This window comes from Rhincodon typus, chromosome 20, assembly GCF_021869965.1.
Source record: "Rhincodon typus isolate 14 chromosome 20, sRhiTyp1.1, whole genome shotgun sequence".
Classification (NCBI taxonomy): Eukaryota; Metazoa; Chordata; class Chondrichthyes; order Orectolobiformes; family Rhincodontidae; genus Rhincodon; species Rhincodon typus.
In genome coordinates this window covers 16,732,156-16,757,671 of record NC_063351.1, presented here as the reverse complement: position 1 = coordinate 16,757,671, position 25,516 = coordinate 16,732,156, and the positions used below count along the sequence as shown (strand labels likewise).

Here is a 25,516-nt window from a genome sequence, read left to right as displayed (position 1 = left end):
GTGCCAGGATGGAGGCCAGGTTATGTATGAACTTTGCATCATAATTCACCAGCCCAAGGAAAGATCTAAGCTCTGGTAAAGATGTAAGAGCTGAGTCACCATTGGTCGCCCTCACTTTATCTTCCAACAGGCTGTAACCCAGTCTTGTTGATTCTGCAGCCCAAGTAGGTCACTTGGGGTGCCTGGAACACACATTCTTGCCTCCTTAGGTGTACGCCTGCCTGGGAGAACCTTTTAAGGACTATGTCCAAGTTTTCTAAGTGCTCCTTATTGGTCTTCCCTGTTACTAGCACACCATTGAGATAAATGGCAACCTGGGGTAAACCTTGTAAAATGTTCTCCATCTACTGAAAAACTGCACAGGGTGACCATACCCTAAATGGCAGTCTCGTATGTTGGTACAAACTCTTATGGTTATTAATTGTAGCATACTTCTGGGAATCCTCATCTAACCATAACTGCAAGTACGCATGACTAATGTCCACCTTTGTGAAGCACAGCCCCCCTGCCAGCTTTGTGTATTAATCTTCTTTGCAAGGGATTCTGTATTTATCCAGCTGCAAAAAGCGAGTTACAATTTATTTAAAATCCCCACATAGGTGAACCGACCTGATATGCTTCACAATTGGTATGGTCGGTGCTTCCCATTGTATAAACTGGGCTGGTTTGATGATTCCTTCATTTTCCAAGCTTCTGATTAAAGCAAATAACTGTGGGCATGTCTTGCAGAATCATGGAATTGCTTTCTGGTCAACATGCAAGGTGGCCTGGGCTCCTTCGATAGTCCCTAGACCTTCCTGAAAGACTTTTAGGTATTTAATTAGGACTTCACTCAGGCAGCTATTTTCTAATCAAAAAATATTAAGCCAATTTGGGTGAATCTCTCTCAATTAATTTCACCCCATCAAGCTTGGCCCTGAGCCTTTTAGTACAATCACTGGTAACTGAACCTGCTGCTTCTCACATGAGATTGGAACTGAAGTTGTACCCTTAATCTATAAAGGTTCCCTGGAATGGAGTCTGTTTGGCTGAGGTCTTGCACAATCATTAGAGTCCAGAGCGAACTTTGTAAAAGACTGGCTCTGCAATTACTGATATGGCCGCACCAGTATTGACCTCCATTAGAACTGGATGACCATTTAACCAGATATTTATTTTATTTTGATTGGTTCTGATTTGGATGTTGCTAAGCAATTTAACCTTTCCAAACCAGATGTAGGTGGGTTTTCCAAGATGTGCGCTCTCCTGACTACCAGCCTATGAGGTCTCTTAGTCAATTTAGGTCTAGTGGGACTCCTTTGCTGTCTTAAGTCAGCAATAACTATAAATGGCTTGCCGGTCCAAACCCTGAAGAAAAAATTTTAACTGTTATGCAGTTACAAAGTCTCTCCACCACTTCGACTGGGACAACACCAAGATCCTGGGACAGGCTAGGTAGAGACAGGCACAAGAAGTCCTAGAAGCATGGCACTTCACGAAGCATGCTATTAATAAACACATTGAACTCGACCTCATATACATTCCACTACGAAGGAAAACCGGAAGTGAGGCAATTCATCTCAAGGGACACCAGAGTTTCAAAACCAGGCGGGAAAACACACCGACACTTCAGAGGCTGCACTGAGGATGTTACCAAGCACGGTAACTAAATGTCTGCAAAACAACAAACCAGCTCGGCAAGCCAACCAACCTCAACACCCCAACCCGAGCTACAGCCTACTCCAAAACCTTACGGAGTCTCTTTGTTCAGGATATGTCCCGATTGAAGCTATGTAATTGCCTTCACTCACATGGTGTTCCCCAAGCTCTGTCGGACTGGCGAGTGTGTCCATTTCCATCGGAATGCCCTGTACTCCTATGCTCCACTTGCCACATTTTCCCCACGATAAAACCAGTTGTAGTGCCTGGTTGAGGTCCAGTTGGGCTTCAGCCACTAGGCACTTTTGCATGGTTACATCATTACTCCTGCATACTAAACGATCTCTCAACATCTCATTAGGGGTTAAACCAAAGTCACATGCCCCTGCCAGTTGTCTTAACTATGTCAAAAATTCCAATACGGATTCACCTGGCTCTCGAAATGTCAAGTAAAACTATCAGCATCTCAGAATTAGGGGAGACTTGGGGTCACAATATTCCTTAACTCAATCCATCAATTCTTGAAAGGTTTTAGTATCTGGCGCCTCAGGGAAAGTTAAGCTGCTAATAAATGAAAAAGCTGCAGGTCCACAAGCTGTCAGGACAATTACTTGTTGCTTTCCATCTGCCCCAGTGTCATTTTCCTGGGAGAAATAATGCATTCTTTCCACATACTGGGCCCAGTCTTTGGCAGGGTTGAATGAATCAAGCTTCCCAAATAATGGCCTGATGCCAGAAATGTTTACCCCCAACTCAAAGCCAACTGTTGCAAGCAGGTTTCTTCAGGAACATGTTTTATTCTTGTCATCACTGAAATAACTCCAAGTCACAGACTAATCAACCAACTGCCTGACATAGTCATAGTCACAGGATCATACATTACAATTTCCTGGACACCACCATCACCATCCCTGGAAATGTCCTGTGCTGCCAGCAGGACAGACCCAGCAGAGTTAGCACACAGTGGTGTACAGTTGGGATGGTGTTGCCCTGGGATTCCTCAACATTGACTCCAGACCCCATGAAGTCTCATGGCTTCAGGTTAAACGTGGGCAAGGAAACATGTTGCTGAATTTCAGATACCATCCTCCCTCAGCTGATGAATCCATACTCCTCCAGGTTGAATAACACTTAGAGGAAGCACTGAGGACGGCAAGGGCATAAAATGTATTCTGGGTGGATTTCAATGCCCACCACCAAGAGTGGCTCAGCAGCAGTACTACTGATCGATCTGGTCGGGTCCTAAAGGAAATAGTTGCTAGACTGGGTCTGCGGCAGGTGGTGAGGGAACCAACAAGAAGGAAAAACATACTTGACCTCATTCTTACTAATCTGTCAGCTGCAGATGCATCTGTCCATGACAGTATCGGTAAGAGTGACCATCGCACAGTCCTTGTGGAGACAAAGTCCCGCATTCACATTGAGAACAACCTCCATCGTGTTATGTGGCACCATCACCGTGCTAAAGGGGACAGACTTCACGCAGATCTAGCAACTCAAGACTGGGCATCCATGAGGTGCTGTGGGCCATCAACAGCAGCAGAATTATACTCCAACACAATCTGTAACATCATGGTGCGACATATCCCCCGCTCAACCATTACCATCAAGCCAGGGGATCAAACCCAGACCGTTCAATTGATAGTGCAGGAGGGCATGCCAGGATCAGCATGAGGCATATCTAAAATTGAGGTCTCAAGCTGGTGAGGCGACCAAACAGGACTACTTCCATGCCAAACAGCAAATGCAGCAAGTGATAGACAGAGCAAAGCAATCCCACAACCAACGGATCAGATCTAAGCTCTGCAGTCCTGCCACGTCCAGTCGTGAGTGGTGGTGGACAATTAAACAACTCACTGGAGGAGGAGGATCTACAAATATCCCCATCCTCAATGATGGAAGAGCCCAGCACATCAGTGCAAAAGGTAGGGCTGAAGCATTTGCAGCAATCTTCAGCCAGAAGTGCCAAGTGGATGATCCATCTCAGCCTCCTCCAATGGTCCCCAGCATCACAGATACCAGTTCCATTCCATTCACTCCACGTGTTATCAAGAAACGGTTAGAGACACTGGATACTGCAAAGGCTACAGGCCTTGACAAAATTCCGGCAATAGTACTGAAGTCTTGTGCTTCAGAACTTGCTGCTCCCTTAGCCATACTGTTCCAGTACAGTTACAACAAGGGTATCGACTCAACAATGTGGAAAATTGCCCAAGTATGTTCTCTACGCAAAAAACAGGACAAATCCAACCTGGCCAATTACCGCCCTATCAGTCTACTGTTGATCATCAGTAAAGTGATGGAAAGTGTCATCAACAGTGCTATCAAGCAGCACGTACTCAGCAATAACCTGCTCAGCGATGCCTAGTTTGGGTTCCACCAGGGCCACTCAGATTCTGACCTCATGACAACGTTGGTTCAAACATGGACAAAAGAGCTGAATTCCACAGTGAGGTGAGAGTGACAGTCCTTAACATCAAGGTTGCATTCGACCAAGTGTGGCATCAAGGAACCCTAGCGAAACTGGAATCAATGAGTATCAGAGGGCAAACTCTCCACTGGTTGGAGTCATACCTGACACATAGGAAGACGGTCGTGGTTGTTGGAGGTCAGTCATCTCAGCTCCAGGACAGCTCTGCAAGAGTTCCTCAGGGTAGTGTCCTCGGCCCAACCATCTTCAGCTGCTTCATCAATGACCTTCCCTCCATCACAAGGTCAGAGGTGGGGATGTTTGCCGATGGTGGCACAATGTTCAGCACCATTCATGTCTCCTCAGATACTGAAGCAGTCCATTTTCAAATGCAACAAGTTCAGGAAAATATCCAGGCTTGGGCTGACAAGTGGCAAGTGACATTCGCACCACACAAATGCCAGGCTATGACCATCACCAATAAGAGACAATCTATCTATTGCCCCTTGACATTCAATGGTGTTACTGTCACTGAATCCCTCACCATTGACATTCTGGGGGTTATCATTGACCAGAAACTCAGTTGGACTCACCACATAAACACAATGACTACAAGAGCAGGCCAGAAGCTAGAAATACTGCGGGAAGTAAATCACCTCCTGTCTCCTCAAAGCCTGTCCACCATCTACAGGGCACATGTCAGGATTGTGATGGTATACTCCCCACATGCCTGGATGGGTGCAGCCCCAACAACACTCAAGAAGCTTGACACCATCCAGGACAAAGCAGCCCTCTTGATTGGTACTGCATCCACCAGCATCCACTCCCTCCACCATCGATGCTCAGTAGCAGCAGTGTGTACTATCTGCAAGGTGCACTGCAGAAATTCACCAAAGATCCTCAGACAACACCTTCCAAACCCATGACCACTTACATCTAGAAGGACAAGGGCAGCAGGTACATGGGAACACCATCACCTTCAAGTTCCCCTCCAAGCCACTCACCATCCTGACTTGGAAATATATCTCCATTCCTTCACTGTCACTGGGTCAAAATCCTGGAATTCCCTCCCTAATAGCATTGTGGGTCAACCCACAGCAGGAGGAATGCAGCGGTTCAAGAAGGCAGTTCACCACCATCTTTTCAAGGGCAACTAGGAATGGGCAAGAAATGCTGGCCAGCCAGCGACGGCCACATCCCACAAATGAATGTTTAAAAAATTGTACAGTATTATCATGAGACAGCTTCTGGAGTACTGAGTACAGTTTTAGTCTCCCGACGTAAGAAATGTTGAAAATGGGAATGAAGCTGTTCAAAGAAGTTTCATACAACTCATTCCCAGGATGATGGAGTTGCTTATGAGGGCAGATTGTACAATTTGGTTGTATCCATTAGAGTTTAGGAGAATGAGAGGTTATTTTATTGAAACATATCTGATTCTGAGGAGACAGGGTGGATGTTAAGACAATGCTACTCTTGTAGCCGACTCTGGAACTTAGGGACATTGTTTAAAAATGAGGAGTTTCCCGTTGGTTACAAGAATGGGACAGAGGCCAGGAACACTGTCGCAAGTAACCCACCCCCCGAGTCCCCACGGCCTGTCCACCATCGACAAGGAGTGTTGGAATATTCCCCACTTGCCTGCAGGAGTTCACCTCCATCAACACTCAAGAAGTTTGACGCCGTCCAGGACAAGTCAGCCTGCTTGAACGGCACCTTAGAATCATAGAATCCCTCCACTGCGGAAGCATGCCATTCAGTCCATCAAGTCCATACTGACCCTCCAAAGAGCATCCCACATAGACCCATACCCCTACCCAATCCCTGTAACCTTGCATTTCCCAATCAACCTAACCTACACATCTTTGGACTCCATAAAACTCAGAGGAATCCCAAACAGACACAGGGAGAACGTGCAGACTCCACACAGACAATCACCTGGGTCCCTAGCACTATGAGGCAGCAGTGCTAACCACTCTGCCACCATGACCCTCATTGACCACATTCACAAGCATCCATTCACTCCACCACTGACACTCAGTAGCTGCATTGTGTACAATCTATAAAGTGCACTGCAGAAATTCATCAAAGATCTTTAGACAGCACCTTCCAAACCCACAATCACCTCCATCTCGAAGGACAATGGCAGAAGAAACACCAGAATCTGCAAGTTCCTCTCCAAGCCACTCACAATTCTGACTTGGAAATATGTCACCATTCCTTCACTGTCACTGGGTCAAAATCCTAGAATTCCCTCCCTAAGGGCATTGTGGGTCAACCTACATCACATGGGCTGCTGCAGTTCAAGAAGGCAGCTCACTGCCGTCTTCTCTAGGATAAATAGTGACAGACAATAAATGCTGGCCAGCCAGCAACACCCACAACCCACAAGTGAATAAGAAAAAAGGCAGAAATGAGGGTGATTTTGTTTTTCTTTTAGAGTCACTAGTCTGTTGAATTCTCCTCCCCAGAGACCAGCGGAGGCTGAGTCATTGAACACATTCAGTGCTGAGTTTGAAGAGTTCTCGATCGACAGGGGCGTCAAGAGTTAAAGGGGCAGGCTGGAAAGTAGAGTTTTATTCACAATCAGTCTAGCCATGATTGTATAGTATAGCCAAGTTGGCTCAGGAGTCTCAATGACCTACTCCAGATACTAATTCTTACGTTCTTAAGTGTTTCTTTTCAGCATCTTAAAGCTTCCTCATGGTGGCTCCCTCAATTGGGCAATGAATGTCTGATATTGAGAGAATTCCCCACATTGAGGCCACGGGAAAACTCTACAGGGTTTGCTGCACAGCTTTCAGGAGGCACAGCAGACTCATTTGAGACCCAAAAAAAAACCCCAAGCCTTCACTGAATGCCAGTGGGTTCAGGGATAATTGGCTTTAAGTGGTCATTAATGAATGATTAACTGACAGTCTTCCATCAATATGTGGGATTCCCACATTGGGCCTTGGCTGACATTCAGTACAGCTTTCCTGCTGCCCAGGATCACGTGCAGATATTCCCACCAGATTTTCCTAGCACCCACCATCATGCCTGCTCCAGTGGGCTCTACTAAACTTGTCCCCAGGTCTTTGAAGAGCAAAGTTGTCTATCATGCAGAAATAATGATAGTGCTGGAAATCTGTGCTATAAGATGTCCCTAATGGTCTCAACTCTCTGAAATATTGGCAAACACAATAATGATCCTGGTAGTTCTACAGGCCTTTCGGAAACTGCCATACCTGCCTCTGTTTGTTGTTCCTGCCATACACCATTAGTTTGGAATGACCAGCTTACTTTGACATCCACTAATCGTGTTGAACTGCTTAAAATTGTCTGCAGAAAAACTGTATACATCCAACATTCTGAAATCAGCATCAATAGCCTTTTTATTATCAGGAAGAAGAAAATATGTCTATAAATTTTTAAAGAACGTTGACATCCAATTTAGCAAAATTTTCAAACAGGTTCAGCTGAAACTGAAAAATTTGCAGGAACAGAATGTTATCTCTGTGAAATCCATTTCTTTTTCAAACTGGTTCTAAGGATATTGACCAGGATTCTGCTGAAACAATGTGAATATCATCATCAACTGTTCAATGCACAGCAAGGAAGCCCCTCAGTTCTGCGGAGAAGGCAAAATGGAAGAGCCTTTCAGAAAGTGAGTGAAGACAGAATGCACAGTGTGGCTTGTGGGTGGGGTGGGGGAGTTGGAGGCAAGGGTACACAGATGTGACTTTCAGCAAATTGCCTGATCATAAGGGACATCCCTAGAAATAGGACAGTAAATCCAACAAGCCATATTCCATTTAATCCCTGAGGTACAACTGAATTACTTTGGGCCAACGGACGTTAATTGACTCATTAACAAACTAAATCCTGTTGTCAGCCTCTGAGAACCCCACATCTGCCCCTTTCATTCTTTGACTGGTGGTGCAGTGACTCAGTGGTTAGCACTGCTGCCTCACAATGCCAGGGACCTGTGTACAATTCCGGCCTTGGGTGACTGTCTGCATGGAGTTTACTGGTTTCCCTGTGTCTTCGTGGGTTTCCTCCAGGTGCTTCAGTTACCTCCCACAGTCCAAAAATCTGCACATTAGGTGGATTGGCCATGCTAAATTGCCCATAGAGTCCAGGGATGTGCAGGCTAGGTCAATTAGCCATGGGAAATGCATAGTTACAGTTATAAGGTTGAGGACTAGATTTGGGTGAGATGCTCATCAGAGGGTCAATGCAGACTTGATGGGCCCAATAGCATCTTTTAACACTGTAGGGGTGCTATGATTCTATGACTGAATCAAGGAGATTGATGTGGGTCCTTTCGTGATCGATTTATCCCAGCTGCTGTGTTTCCCACTGCAAGCAGGCTGCAATACGTCCGTCCCATTGCTATGAGTATTAGTTGCTGTGTTTTCAGAAACATGTACAATCAATGGGAGGTATAGGGACATGAATACACTGTACTTGGCTCATCCGATTTTCCCACTCATGATTGGCAGGAGTACTCATCACTGTCAAGATATCCCAGGATCCCTGGTGCCAATGCTATGTCTAAAAGGCTGTTCTGCCCCTAGTAAAGTACTGGCAGTCTGGAGATGCCCTGCACAATTGGAGACATTTTCCCCCGAAATGGAAGACAAGGGGAAATTGACACTCCACAATGTAGACAGGGACTTAGAGATCCTGGTGGAAGGGGTGGTGCAGAGGAGGGAGGCCTCATTGTCCCCACCAGGACAGGATGCCAAGATACCAAACACTGCCAGACTGATGGTAAGTGGAGACTCAACCATGCAGAGGAATGCTCAACAGTGTAGGAAGAATACCAATGATCTTCTCTACTCTATGGATACAAATAAGTTGTGTTGGGGTTTTAATGAGATGCAACTGCATGGAAATAAGCAAATTGCCACTCAAGGGCATGATCCTGAAGTCCCATTAAAGTAACATTCTCAACATTAAGAATCTAATTTTTTTTTCATTCTTGCCCTATTTGTCATATGTTCACCAATGCTCAAGCCACACCACGGAAGCAAACATTCCACCCAATGTAACTAAACAACTGATGTTACGTACAATGTTTTTGTGACCTAGAATAAGTCATTCGTTTTTATTTGCCCCATCTTCTCCCAAAGGAATTTTTTTTTTCTGGAATAAGCCTAGGAGTGGGCATACTGTCCCTGGGGAGGGAACAGGATGTGGTTTGTAAGTCACAAAAGTAAACATAAAGTTGGAACTTTTATTCAGCTTGTCATATAATTCTGATACGCTAAAAATGGCAAAATGGGGAAATGAGTTTCCTGACTGTTCTTGAATATACATAAATGGCATAGGTCTTCACTCCTCTCACAAGAGAATGGTAGAACAAAGCTATTTAACTTAATGCTGTCAGTTAATAATTCCCTTTGGCAAGCCACCATTCCTGGCAGGGTATCTAGTATGTTCGCTTAATATTGGTTCTCTCACTGCATTGCTTATGAGTTATACCATTGTATTACCTATGATTAATAATGAAAGATTCAGTAACATGCGTTAAATAATAATGTATCAGAGATAGTAGGAACTGCAGATGCTGGAGAATCTGAGATAACAAGGTGTAGAGCTGGATGAACACAGCAGGCCAAGCAGCATCATAGGAGCAGGAAAGCCTAGGCCCGAAACGTCAGCCTTCCTGCTCCTATGATGCTGCTTGGCCTGCTGTGTTCATCCAGCTCTACACCTTGTTATCTTAAATAATAATGTCTTGGTCAGTTTATATAATGCCACTGTTCAATGCCGCATCAAAATTGTGCTGGTTGGCATACATCTTTTCAATAATTTACAGTGATATAAACTAGTAACGTAATATTCAATACTGAGTTTCTCAGAGTTTTAAGTGTTGCATTATTCACATTGAAGAATTCAATGATTCAATCTGATTTCTTACATCAACAACCCAGGCAAACTTTGTTCATCAAAAAAACAAAGTCCAAAAAAAGTATCAAAATATTAACACAATCCCACGAAATAGGCTCACAATCACACAAATAAACAGAATTTTTATTTCATGAAGTTTTAACAAACTTGAATATGGATATATTTTAATTGGTGTCAGGGACATTATATGAAAGTGTGAATATATTTTCCTCCTACACAATATGAAATGTAATCTTGTTATATGCTGTAAATTATACAAGAGCAAATGATTTCTAATCTGGTTGTGTTTTCCATGGTTAGTAATATTTGAAACAGAAATATTTACAATATATAAAATCCAGCGTTGCTACATAATTAAAGCTCTGTGTCTAGTGTTCAGCTATTGGTTGCCTTTGAAAATGTCACATTTATAAAGCGTCTTACAACCGAATGTTGAAAATTGATGATTAGATGAAAACAAGATACCCAGTCCTTAAAGTGACAATCAAATATCATTTCAAAACAATATGAACTGATAGCAAGCAGCTAGTTAGTACAATCTGAGCAACAAATTTGTGATTCACAACTAACAGATACAACATCAGCCCATCAAATTGCTCAGATAACTTTGCACTGCTTTCCGTTGCCCTATTTCTTCTTTTATCAGGTCAATTTCTAGCTAGAAATAATGTTCATAATAGAATCACATAGAAAAATAACATGTTTGGGACTTGTTAAAATGTCTCCATTTTACTCACCTTCTAAAACCTCCTGTTAAAGTCACAATGGCATCAGGTGTGTAGCCATGAACGATGGTTTCTATAATTTGAGCTACAGCTTCTGCCTCTGGTCTTGTTACAGCATTATTGATGTCCTCGTAGTACAAAAAACCTAAGGAGGGGAAAGTTTCATGAAGCTTTCATTAAGCACTTCAGTGTGTGGCTGCATCTGAAACATTAAGCCATGGTTAAAGTCAAATAACGTCAACCCTTATGTTTCAGACTCTGTGTGCCTTTAGTTTACATCACCATAGGAGATGACATCCTCATGCAGATTAGATTGCATAGAGAAACAGAATTGTGGAATAAATTTGATGGTATTGGTTTATGATTTGGACAAGGATCCTACAAACTCCTGCTGAACGCACAAATCTAGAAATTCATGTCCAGACATTTGTTAAAAATCATTCTTGTCTGTCAGCCTTGGAAGAGATTGTGTTCATGCCAATAATAGATGTAATATATGATGGATTGATTCCAAGAACATAATTGAATTCTAAAATCCTATTTCCAATTCCATACAAAACTACGACCCATATTTTTCTAGGCTGCATTTGGTGATATTGCAACTGCAGAGGGCACACTTCCCATCTATGTACTTGCAGTCCCAGCGATGTCAAAGCTGCAAATGAGAAAAGAGTTCTGATTATTGAAAAGATTTGTCAAAAAGCAGAAGCATTTCTGTGGAATTTTCTATGGATTAGAGTACTTTATTAGATGCAGTTGAAGCAATCCAAATGGCAGCCAGTAAACTCTGATTACAAGGTTACACTTTGCTGCATATTATTTCCCCAAGTGCAACATGTGCTTACACTGTATTAGAATTTTGCCAACACTCATTATGGTGGGAGAGTTTTTTGACTGAGGTGTTATTTCGTTAGCCTGAAATAGTTGATCATCTATGCTGTCAGACAGACTGGAGATCAGAACAGCCAGACTTTGCAAAACCGTGCAGCAAGGGCTGAAGAAAGAACCACAAGAGCTCCGGGCAGAAATTTCAAAAGCCTTGAAGGCAAGTTTTGAAACTAAATTGAACATAGCACATAAATGTTGTGTGTTCAAATTTACAGTGCAGAGTGAAGAAGGGCAGATTGATAGATGGGTGACTGCATGGAACAAGGTTGGAGAATCCTGTGAATTCAGGCACCTAAAAGGTGATTGAATTAAAGATAGAATTATCTTAGACATAAATGATCCTCTCCTAATGATCCTGCAATGACAATGAGCTTGTGATCAACAGCAAATGCACATAGTTGAGAGAAGGGTCTGTTTCCATGTTGTACGACTCTATAACAGATGAGTTTGTCCATAATGTGCAAAAGCAGCCCAAATCTGTGTAATACTTTGATAAGCAGCTCAGATCTGTTCACAATCTTGAAAAGCAGTCTAGATCTTTCAAGTGCAAAAATATGAAAAGCAACAACAAGTGTCTGTGGAAAGTCAGCATAACAGATCAAGGTTAGCAGATAACTTGTAGCTATTGTGGGGGTCATTCAAAAAAGATGTCCACCATGGAGAAAACAGCATTTTAACTGCAAGAAGCTAAACCACTTTGCACAGAACTGCAAAGGATATAAACAAAGATATAAACAAGGCTACAAAGCCTGTCGAGATAATTACTCCAGAGAGTCTGACAAATCAAACATTGGTGCTACAGAGTTGTCAGATAACAATGTTGGACAATTTAATATACACCTTAAAACAGCAACTTCAAATTTGAAGCAGAAAAATAGCTTATAACTATTGCAATGGAGGACAGCAGAACAAAAGCAACAAAAGAAATGAATTACCAGAGAGACAAAGTTGCTTCCCACAGCATTATGAGCTACGTAGACGCGTAAAATTATACCAGATGTCAATCTAGAATGAAACTCTGGAAGGTAAAGCTAAAGCTCTGTGAAGGAATGATGCTTACCACAAGAGGACAAATTAGTCTACAAGCCCAATGCAATGACAAGATGGATGATCTGGAATTCCAGACAAAGCTAAAGTCAATCATCTCAGCAGAAGCAAGTCAAAAAATTGGACGAGCAACCCCAAATATGCCAATAGAGATTTATTATGACTAGGTCACTTTAACTGATGAACAGTAAAATAAACTGCAATAGAGAAAGTGTCCAACTGCGAGACCACAAAGAAACTTGATGCTGTAGTGAAGAAAATCAAAAGGATTGCCTTGCTGGACACAACCAAACATAACAAAAAGAAAGGAATCAAAGACAACAGTGAAAATCAGCAGATTCAGCTCAGAAGATTTCAAAACAAAACCAGACAGGACATCATTCCAAATAGCAGAAGTTGGTAAAAAAAAAGTTGCCTTTTGACTGATAAAAAAGGGGTTGACCAGAATAACAAACAGTCTTGCCAATACAGTGTGAACAGTTTGCACAGTGAAACACCTGGTTAATTCACAGTGTGAATGATGATGCATGCAAATTTGATTTCTTTTGATGGAAAGGGTTTTTATGGATTGAAATCACATCAATGTGGTTCCTAGTCATGTGACCTCTGCCAAGAGGCTCTCAATACAAGCAGTCATCTAACAACTATTTCAATAAACTCACAGTGCAAACAAGAGTGTTGCCCTGTGAATTTGCAACAACATTAGAGCATATACCTCCATAGGCAAATACGAGATCCTTGTGAATTTATTGGCAACTCCTTAGCTCAGCCCCAGTCAGCTTCACCTTCTCTGGTGAGTGACCGGGACTTAGGGTCTACTCTATTTTTCTCCAGTTCTTCTTACGCAACAAAAGGCAGTAGTGGCTTTATTAGTTGTAATGCTGCTTGAAGCAGTGTGATGAGAGATAAGGTGAATTTGACACTTTTGCTGGTTCAGCCTGTGGAGAGAGCCTTGGGCTGAAAGTTGCCTGGCAACAGCTTTGGGGTTTTGCTTCCTGTTTCCTACAGACCTGGGAAAGTGAGGCAGTTGAAAACAGACCTCAAAGAAGCCTGCAGCAAAAGACAGCTCTCTTTAGCCTGAAAAAAAACCTCCTGGTTGTTAAAGAAAATCCTCCAAAGGAACCACACCAAAGATACATTTCTGCCCTGTTGCAGGGGGAGAAAAGCCCTCTGAGTAAAGGACAACACTCAAAAAGACTCTGAAGGACGAATGGTAACTCAGTAAAAGACTTGGGGTTTACCTGACAGGTAATTGGACTGCAAGTCTGCAATTGCCCTGCTGCCGACAATGGAAAGCTAACAATTACTGTAAGAACATCACCTCATTCCACCCTCGTGATTTGGAATCTTGATTTACAGGACTTTTCCTTTTGTCTGCGTTTCTTTTTCCATCCATATCACTTCTGCAGAGTTGTATATCATGTCTCTTCCTACCTGTGCTCAATGTATGGCTGTTTGCTTTTAAATGGGATATACTTTTAAGTTTGTATAGCAATGATTGGTAACCATTTTGCCACTTGTCAAAGAATAAGATCATTCGTAATGAATAAACCTTTTTTGCTCATTGATGAAACCTGATAGGATTGTCTTGGATAGCAATCAAACAAATTAACCACCTTGGTGACTTAACTGTTCAATTACTCTATTTTTAACACAATTAGTAATACCGGTATAATTTAGTGTACTGCTGTGCTGGAAGATACGTCAAAATATTACAGGTTCAAAAACAAATTACACAATGAGAAAGTGTAACCACCATGTTAATTCAGAGACAAGGAGTAGATTCCCCAATGTTATGGTGAAGTGGGTCTTCTGTTTACATCTCCTACACCACCTCACCCTACGAGTCAATTGCCCAGGTTGAGGTCATTTTAGAAACAGGACTTGAAACACCACATGAAAGTCCACCAGTTCAATGGAGGAGAATCATGACAGCACTGCAGTGCCTCCACTACAGAAGAAGCAATAAGGGGCCCAGGGGACAAAATGGAAAATTTATTTGAAGGCTTCTGCTGATACTAAGACTTACACAGTTAAAGGTTTGGGGCAGAAGCAGAATGACCAGAAGCCTGCAGTGGAACCACTTTAATCTTCAGAAGAATCATGGTGCCAGCCAGCACCCCAGCCCACAGCCATCTTCACATGCAATTCATGGAAAACTACAGTAACCATGGTCATTGGCAGAGGAAAAAGTCTTAAACTGAGGCTCTGCCAACCTGTACATCTACTGGCAGGGACAGGGGATTGTTCAGCAGTGGTCCTGCCAGTTTGGGGAGGGAAATTGAAGTCAGGCGATGGTAATTTTGGGCAGGATCATGGAAGCCTAGCACAACCTGTGAGTAATGCCCACGAAGATCATGATATGAGTGCATCCCCATACAGTTTTGGACACAATTTTATCTTTGCTTCTTAGTTTCACACATGTACAGCATGGAAGCAATAGAGAAGTAGAAGGTAATCAGAAGTACAATTATGCAGACTTTTTACCATGAAGTTATGACTGTGGCAAATAATTGAACAGCATACAATTCCAGACATTACCTGCTTTCTGCATTTTGGTAAATTTTAAATCCTTGGATGCTTTTACTGCCTCTAATGTCCGAAATCCTTGTCCATACCATTTATCTGCAGTCTTCAATCCCACACCAAAGACACTCGTGAATAGCTACAGTAAAATGAGCTATGTTAACGGGCTATACATACTCTGCCATGCATTATCATTTCACCACATATTCATTGCTTTCATATTGACATTGATTTTTAGCAAATACAGCAAACATTGTAGGATGAAAAATGCTTTGAACAAAATTGCAACACTTTTCTGACAAGATTTTACTCACTTGAAATAAAACCTCTTATAATCCTGTTCATGCTATTTTCTAAACTAAATTCCAAAGTTTTGACTTACATATAAATTAACCACAGTGATAAGAAATATTAATTGTTAAAGTCACCCTAATTTGCTTGCATGTATCCACCTTTATGCTGTATTGGTCTTAATAACGACATAAATGGCTAATGTTAAACACCAAAAAGAAATGGACTAGACCCAAGTGCAGTAAAGAAATTTTTAAAACTTCAAACTGGATCCCAAACTTTCCACTCTTGAACAGGTGGCAGGCCCACTACAGGAAGCAGATTAGTCTAATGAGCTTGAATAGTCTAATGAGTTTAGATGCTTCACATTTAACTTGTCTTATGTATTCAATCTCAATAAGTTTTTGAGGTTCCCAAATCTTGGTTCTTTACAACGCAGGGGGTGGGGTAAAGTTGTGGGCCAGAAAGAGCAAGGATGCATCTTCCTAGTCCACCAAGTCATCCACTTTCCAACCACTGAACCCTCAATCCCATCATTGAGATAACACCTTGTCCAACCCCCATTCAAAACTTCCTCACTTCTGGGATCTGGCCATATCCTCCCCTCTGGAATGGAGAATCAAATCACTTTGGTCTTCCCATCACCTCCCAATAACAGGGCACCAAAGAACACTCCCACCAAAGAAGCAACAGGTTAATTATCTTTTGCATGCACCTGAAACCTCCTCAAGACTATTACTGACAGAAGAAGCTACCAAGCTTGTAAGTCAGGCTACCACCTAGCTAAGAAAATCATTGGAAAAAATTGCCCATTTTGGAGTCAAAATTCCACAGCAATTGGGGAAACCCAGATTCTAATGTTTCCCAACTAAATCTGCTTCTCCCACCCACCACAAAAACCATTCCTGTCATTATTAGATTTAGAGACTACTTTACCCAGGTCTGTAAGAATCTAAGGCAGAGTTTGTAAAGTTAGAAATAGAGCTGATAATTGTCAAGTCTAACAGACTCGGGAAACAAGTAGCAGGAATTTGGCTACCCATATAGCCCTCTGCCTTTTATGTACATTATTAATTACATACTCTCCTGTTACCCTCTTCCCCCATTACATACTGTACATAGAACATAGAACAGTACAGCACAGCCCTTTGGCCCACCATGTCTGTGCCGACCATAATGCCATTCTAAATTAGTCCCATCTGCTTGTAGATAGTCTGTACCCCTCTACTCCCTGCTTGTTCACGTATTTATCTAAATGCCTCTTAAGCATTACTATTTTATCTGCTTCTACTTCCTCCCCTGGCAGCATGTTCCAGGCACTTACAACCTTCTGTGTAAAAAAGCCTTCTCCACCTTACTGTAAACCTATGCCCCCTAGCATTTGACATTTCCACCCTGGGAAAAAGGCACCAAGTATCCACCCTATCCATGCCTCTCATAATTTTATATAGTTCTATCAGTTCACCCCTCAGCCTCCAACGCTCTACTGTAAACAATCTAGGTTTGTCCTACCTCTCCTTATAGCTAATACTTTCCAACCCAGGCAACATCCTGGTTTTGCAAAGCCTCCACATCCTCCAACAGTGTGGTGATCAGAATGCACACAGTACTCCAAATGTGGTTGAACTGAAGTTTTATACAGCTGCAATGTGACTGTGCCAACTTTTATACTCAATGCCCTGACCGATGAGGGCAAGCACGTCGTATGCCTTCTTCGCCACCTTATCTATTTGTGTTGCTACTTTCAGGGAGCTCTGGACTTGCACCCAAGATCCCTCTGCCTATCAATGCTCTATCGGTCATGCCATTTATTGTACATTAAACTGTGGCTCAGTGGTTAGCACTGCTGCCTCACAGAGCCAGGAACCTGGGTTCAATTCCACCCTTGGAAGACTGTCCGTGTGGAGTTTGCACATTCTCCTTGTGTCTCTGTAGGTTCCCTGCGAGTGCTCCGGTTTCCTCCCACAGTCCAAAGATGTGCAGGCTAGGTGGATTGGCCATGCTAAATTGCCCTTACTGTTCAGGTATGTGTAGATTAGGTGGGTTATAGGGGGATCGGTCTGGATGGGATGCTCTGAGGGTCAGTGTGGACTTGTTGGGCCGAAGGACCTATTTCCCCTACAAAGATCTCTGTCAAGGCTCCAGGAATCTCCTTCATTATCCTGGGATAGATCCCATCAGGCCCTGGGGACTTATCTACTTTAATGTTTTTCACTGCCTCCTTCTACATATCGATATTGCCCAGAATATCAACACCCCCCCAACAATCTTACCATCATCCATGTCTTCCTGTAACCATAATACATGGTCATTACACACCTTACCCATTACATACCCCATTCACTACAGATCCCATTCATCAAACACTTTGACCATTATACATGATGACCATTACACGACCTGACTGTTACACCCCTTACCCTTTATGTGCTCTAACCAGTACGCATTCTGACCATTACGATTTTACCTATTACATATCCTGTTCAATATATACTGTGGACAATTGAATGTTCTGACCAATAAACACTCTGAATGTTACACTCTAAGCTGAAGCTTACTTCTTTTTGAGTAAGTCTAAATTGTGTCAAGCTTTTTGGACAGATTCCCATTATAGGCCTCATTGTATCTTACCAAACTCACCTCATTAATTACCTACCTCACCCCTATGATATCTCCTACATCCAATTTCTGCCCCATCTTACCTACGCCATTCCCAGAAAAACTGGTCACTTGGCAGATATCCCATCATTCCTTTGGCCCACACCATCTTCAAAAGGCCATAATGAAACCCGATGAGCACTGGTAGTCCAGAGCAACCCTGCACATTTGCCCTGGACAAGGCAGCCAAGGAGGAATCAGTAAGCTGCTTTGTGGGCAGGGTCATGGAGGTCCTGTTGGACAGGGTAATGCAGATACTTGATTTCCTTCCCCACCCATACCAAGCAGTGGAAAATATGACACCACTCTATGGCAGCCTGAGTTGAGGTTTCCACACAGTTTAAGGTGATTTGCCCAGAACTGTAGAAAGAAGATCGATGTCCTTCTCTACTCTGTCAGTGTAAGTACCACCATCTTCTCTCCGATACCTCACACTCACTCTATCTCTGCTACTGTACCCACCTCTCACCAAGGCTCATGCCCTACCTCTCTCTCTATTGCCTGCAACATCTCCACACTCACCTGAACCACACGAAACAGCAGACACCACTAACCCTGTGTGCGCTCTGCGCTGCCTGCTCACTCACTCGGGACACCTCCACACCTGCACAAACAGAAAAAACTGTGCCCTCTACTTTCATCTTTGAAATACCTGCTTCTCTCATTCCATGAAGCGGTATGCTACCCATCATTCATCTCACCCCTTATGAGGAGAGAACTCTGACTCTCACCAAGTAGGGCCTGGACTGTTATTGCAGGCTTCCCTTGACATACTGTGCCAGGACTCCCTGAGAGAAGGCTATGCCCCTTGGCTTGACTGAAGCCTACTGACAATTATGACAAGTTTCATGTGCCAGGCTTTGGTTCTGCGTGAAACAACATGTTAAGACAGCAGTAATGTCAGCCTGATATCTCTGACTGAGGGGGCCAAGCACACAATGTCAATGCAAGGCAGTATTACTCCCCAGAAATTAGCAACTCACCACTGCCAAGCAAGAGATTGTCTTGCCTCTTATGAAAAACATAAAAGATGGAGCGAGATGCTCCTAACATTGAGATGGTCCTCGTTGGAATTCTCATCCTATTCTGCCACACACCTTGACATAGACTACAATGCTCAGACCCTTATAAGATTCCACCAGTCTGACTATTACAAAATTTGTCCATTTAACACTTTTCCTATTCCATTTCCTATTTGTCTTCTGTATTCACACCCTGACAATAACACAGCCTGACATCTATGCATTCTAAGTTTAACATGTTCTGACCTCTTACACACTCACTACAGACTCTGCCTACTACATATGACTGTTACACATTCTGACAATTACACCCCCAACCCATTACACACACCAGCCATCACAGATGTGTCAATTACACACTCAGTCACCCTGACTGTTGAACACACTGACCTTTACACAACATTTTGCAACCCGTCCAGTAGACACTTTGACTGATATTACTTTTCCTTGAAATCAACAATAGGCTAGAGAGCCCTAATTTGTCAAAGTTTAAAATTTTTTCCCAATATATCTGCACTGACTCTAAATGATTTGGGCTTGAGTGTACTGTCACCTCTTACATCTGCTTACCTTTCTTGCTTTGTACTTCTCATCACATAGCAAATTCTCGACCTTCGAGCTAACCCCATCTTCCAGTATTTCCTACATGAAAAGATGAAATACATTTTCATACACTTTGTAGTTTTCCATACCTTAGCCTATATAACATATCTCACAGAGATTGGGGTTTTGATAAGACAGCTGTCTTAAAGTTTATTAACAATGCTAACTACTTGTACTGCTATGATACAGATATACACATGCAATCTGGGTACTGTGCTTTCTAATGTTACTGCATATTTTACACACACACTCCATTCACTACATTATATAGAGAAACTGACTTTTGGAACATCACTTTTCATAATGTCACTTACGTGTCTTAAAGGCACAGGCCTGTCTGGTCTGGAATCTATTCCATAAAATAGTTTGAGGTAAGGTAAGAATGACAGCCCTTGACATCAAGGCCACATTCAACATTATGTTGATAAATATAAATGTTTAAATTCATGTTCGCGTTTTAACATCTTGTCTTATTTGAAAATTTTGCCAGAACAAGTGTCTTGGATGCAGAGCAGAGAGAGGTGGGGCAGAATGATTCAACTGCTAGGGCAAGTTATCCCCACTCTTAACTTCCTATTCCTCACCTTTCACAGCGTCATATAATTATGACCAAATCATACATCAAAATGGTTGCCTACTAATCATCATCACCAGGATCTGCGACTTCTTAGCTTTTAGTTGTAATAATTTTCTAAGGACCCTTTCTCTGTGCTTATAATTGTTTTAAGTACATCTCTGCCTTTCAACTTTTGCTTCACAATTATTTCTGGGATGTTATTTATATCCTGTACAATGAAGACTAACAGAAAATATTTGTGTAGTTCATCTGCCATTTCCCAACATTCCAAGATTAATTCCTTAGACTTAATCTCCAGAGAACTATTGCTCACTTTCCTTACTCTTGTTTTCTTTTTAAATAACTGCAGAAAGCCTTCCTGCCTGCTTTTATATTTCTAGCTAGCTTTCTTTTGTACTGTAATTTCTCCTTCCATAGTATTCTTACAGTCATCATTTTCTGTCTTTTATATTCGGTCTAAACTTGTGCACATTTTCTTTCAATTTCATAGTATCTTTTAACTTCCTTACAGGTATATCTGTTTTAAACTGGTGCCTGCTCTCCACCCTCTTTTAAACTCAGAGTTAAATTTGCTACTTAAACAAACAGCAGTTCTTCCCTCACTGAACCAAATTCCTAAGCACATGACTCTGTGTCAAGCTTCACTCAGTGACAGGCTGATCACTTTGTGCTCGCTTACTTTGCACACATAGTAAGACTACATTTATACAAGCTGAAATTCTACAAAGATGAGTCAGTTCCGCTGACTAGAGAAATTTGTTTAGACTCGCTACTTAATTGATGAATTGTCTCTACAGGAGGGAGTTTGTATATCCCTTACTAAGATTGAAAGAAGCTTAACTTCAGAGGCAAGTTGTAATGAAATGCTAAAAGCAAACCAGAAGAGGGGGGTGTTGGGGGGGGTGCAGAGCCTTAAAACTGGAGCTACACCATGTGAGTGATGTTAGCAAGCACTTCATCACACAAATAGTAGTGGAAATCTAGATTTTTTTTCCCACTAAATAAACTATTGAGCCTGGATAAATTGCAAACTTCTAAACTGCTAGTATTTTTTTTAATCTATCAAGGGTACAAAAGCAAGGCATATAGATGGAGTTAGGTGGAGGTCAGCTATAAGCTAAAGGTGGAGCTTAAATGGTCTAATTCTGTCACTATATTCAGCCATTGTAACTTCAGCTAAAATCACATTTACACATATTTTTCCATCAAATCTCGGTGCAAGTTCATCATTGAGGAAATTTTGGCATGCTTTTCATGCTGAGCTTGTCGTATCTAATTTTGGAGGGAAAATGCATATTAACAAGGACATTGTAAGGTTATAAGGCCAATCATCTCCATTTTATGTGCTTGATTTTAAGAAATGCATAATATATAATAGTTACTCTGACAAAAATTACAGTCACCGATTTGTAATATCCTCCTCACAGTCTTGTACCTCAATTATGGCTCTTGTCTGGTCTCCGAAACAGGGTAGTCCATCCAGGGCTGCCATTTTACTTATTGTGTATGGAAGGGACTTTAATAAGGAAGTTGCTCTTGCAAATGCAACATAGGTGCTTTCATTTTCATTAAACTCAAAATTTTCTGCCAAAATGTCCAGTGCGTCCTGCAGAAAACAAAAATTATACTTTGAACATCGGCGATGCTACCATACAAAATACAAAGACACAGAGATTATCTGCAGAGTTACAGCATTTTGAAGTGGGCTGACATTGACTTTTATGATTTTCCTAAAAACAGATCTGAGGTTTTAGGGGAGAAATTGGGCCCATCAGCATTCAATTCTTTGTGTGCTACAAGTTCCACAGAGCCACATAATGGTCCCTGTAGATGCACTGTTTTCAGGCAAGTTGTATTAGAATCAATATTGCTGATGGTGTTAGTCCTCACGTGTTGGACACACATTGCATGTACCTGGAGCAGGCAGATCATGACATTAAAGAACACACAATGCTGCTTTGATGTCAGCATGACCATTTTAAAGGTCAGTGCTCCAGCTCTCACCCTCTCTTAGCCCCAAAATGCTGAAAACTAACTCAGCAGCAGAAATGATCCCCACAATAGTTCTATTGAAAGGAATCATTAAATAATTTTACTTTACAAGGTGGTTGATATTCTGTTGGCTGCTTTGATTCCAAAGTGTTTGGTGCTTCCCATGTTTTAAGTCGCAAAAGTCCACAAGGGAGTGATGTGGCAGATGTTGAAAGTGTTTCTACTCTGATTTCAAGGCTCCAGCACCAGTCAGATTCCCCTACACATATATGCACCAGCAGGTATCCCATTGGATCAATTGTTGGGAAAACCCATCTGGTTCACTAATGTCTTTTAGGAGAGAAAATCAGCCATTCTTTCCTGGTCTGGCCTACATATGACTTCAGACTACAGCAATGTGGTTGACTCTTAACCGCCCTCCGGCAATTAGGGATAGGCAATAAAAGCTGACCCTCATCCTGTGAATTAATAAAAAAAAACCAAAGGCCACAAAAAGCAGGCAATTCTGCTAGAGGGGAATGAGAAAGAGAGGGAGGGGCTTCTCAGCAAAATACCGTAGCTATCTACAGTGTTTAGGAAGCAGTGTTTCTATCTGAACCTCAGTGAGGGACAATGATTAATAGAGATCATGGGGAGATGCGTGACGGGAGTGTCGTCATTTGTAGCAGGTAGGATCTATCATCAATATTCTAGGCTATAAGTTCATGGGCCAGCTAGGTGCCTATTCACCCCACTGTCTTGACTGCACGCCGCTCCCAGAACTTGCCCTCTAACTAGTGTCCCAAATAAGATCGTATACGTCAATGGCCAGGAATCATCAGTAAAGTTGGCACCCACTTTTGGTCACAACCTCGGAAAATCTTCAAAAGTGATGTTAATCCGTCCACTAGAAATTGAGAAATTAGAAATTGTGCCAGATTGGGTGGGAAATAGACAACTGCAGTCCTAGTCATCCATCAAAATGAAATATTTTCTTGCTGAAATATGAAATGCTTTTCTCGCTTTTCTCTGGTTGATAATGGTAGAATAGGTTACAGATAAATTACAAAAATAAGTTGCCCTGTCTGAAGTGAATGACTCTTTTCAGCGTAATGACTACCATCAGTCATTCTGGTGATAAGCTAATTATTTTAATAATCATTTTTCCACATAATATCAAAACCTGATATGGTGAACAATGCTAGAGAACCTTTTCATCTAACAGCAGGCAACTATAAAACAAATATTTATCTTTCAATCCAGTCATGTTGCCATAAAATACCACAACTGGAGTGAACGATTATTGGAGTCACAACTTCAACTGTGTCCAGAATGAAAACATTTGTTTAAAAATATTCTCAAAATTGTAAGATAAATTATTGAGTGTAGGTGTTTAATTTTCACAAATAGTCTTTGTTATATTTATGCAATCCTCATAATGTAATCATTTTTGTGTTCCGTCCAACACAACTCCCTCTTGGGACACATTAACTGGCTTTTAAAATAGACAATCACAAGTAACATTGCAAGTCTCAATCACGTCTATATCTATGGCAGAAACTGCATATTGAGACAGGTCTGTGATTTAATTCTCAGCAACCAAAATGTTGTCTTGCACTTTCATCCTCTTTTATGAAGAGCTGCTAGTAAGAACAATAGCACTTGGGTTTAACCAATTGCCTGCCAACAACTATATGTGACAGCCTACTTACATATGGTTTTGTTTTAGAGATTCCTACTGTATTGTTACCCAAATCAAATTTGGGCTGTCATGAGAAAATGCTGCTTCTTTTTTTGAGACTTGACCATTCCTTAATGATGCTATGTCTTGGGGCTCTTCATCAGGCAGGGGCTAATTCTAATCTCTGATTCATATCAATTTTTTTACAACTTTTCGCATTTTCTCAAACATTTTTGAATGGCTACAATTAAAACAAGAAGAACCTTTCATAAACTCAATCCCAAAGCTCTTCATGGCAAATTAAGTATTTCAGAAGTGTGCTGTAATGTAGGAACATGGCAGATAATTTATACACAAGGTTCCACAAACAACAAAGAGATAATGGTCACATAATTTTTTTCAGTGATATTGATTGTGGGATAAATATTGCCAAGGATAAAATGCAAAACACCCTTGCTCTTTTTATGAAACAGTCTTAGGATCTGTTCACCTAAGAGAGTGAGTATAGCCTAGCCTTTGTTTAAAGTTTGATCCAAATGACAGCATCATAATCTGTGTGGTCCTCCTTCGATCTAGCAGTGAAGTATCAATTGAGATTATGAGCTCAAGTCTCTGTTGTGGGAATTGAGCCCATGGGATTTCAAATCAGAGGTGTGAGTAATTTTGCATTGAGCACTTAACACTTTATTTCCCTCAAGAGAAATTTATGAAGCTTCTTTACCATTAGCTTGCATGAAGAATTACTTTTTAAATCCTTTCTCAGCTACGTTTTTAAGTCAAAGCAACTGTTCCTTTGCTTCCACATCTGTGGACCGACATACCAATTAGGGTGTATGAAGATTCCACTTCCCAAAGGAAATGGAAATGGCCACTCAATGTAATGACTAATACGTGTGAATGTTTGATTAACTATAATACTGGAACCATCTCAACTGTAGTAGGGTCTGATTTTTTTGTATGTACTACCCTGTTTACTTGGAGAATGAAGTAATAAACAGACGAAGAAAAAATTCCTACAGCAACTCAATTTTCTAGCTGACTTTGAAATAGGCAGCTAACATTCCCACTCATAAGAAGCAGGGGCCTTGCTCAAAAATATAAATTAGGATCTTATTCAGGTGACAGCAGGATGTTTTGCTGGTCCAAGACTGCTAGGCTTATGGCCGCCCATATATGTACGATTTATGTCCGAATAGATGCTGTTGCCATCAAAGCCATCCAACAGAATGTTGAGAACTGTGATCAAATCATTTCTTGCTGTACATTGTGCCAACTCATGAAGGGCTCTAACTTACTCACTCTTGGTTCTGAGAAGTGCCCAGCTACCTGATATTACTCTGGAAAGGTAAGGTATCTCTACAGTTTGAATAAGGTTGTGGGTAAATTGTTGGAAGCGATTATAAAAGGTAGGATTTATGGACATTTAGAGAGGCAAAAATTGATTAGGGATAGTCAGCATGGTTTTGTATGAGGAAAATCGTGTCTCACAAACTTGATTGGGTTTTTTGAGGAAGTTACTAGAAAGGTTGATGACGCCAGAGCTGTAGATGCTATTTATTTGGATTTTAGTAAAGCCTTCAA

General features: G+C 41.7%; 1 protein-coding gene across 1 annotated transcript in view; it reads right to left on the bottom strand.

The window, feature by feature from the left end:
- dntt (deoxynucleotidyltransferase, terminal) overlaps positions 1–25,516 on the bottom strand; it is a 246,633-nt gene that overhangs the window by 157,043 nt on the left and 64,074 nt on the right. Inside the window, exons 4-7 of the mRNA XM_048609074.1 lie at positions 21,719–21,889; positions 19,674–19,745; positions 15,148–15,271; positions 10,684–10,816 (exon numbers count right to left, since the gene is read on the bottom strand). Coding sequence (XP_048465031.1) covers positions 10,684–10,816; positions 15,148–15,271; positions 19,674–19,745; positions 21,719–21,889 — 500 coding nt within the window. The remainder of the gene's footprint in view (positions 1–10,683; positions 10,817–15,147; positions 15,272–19,673; positions 19,746–21,718; positions 21,890–25,516) is intronic.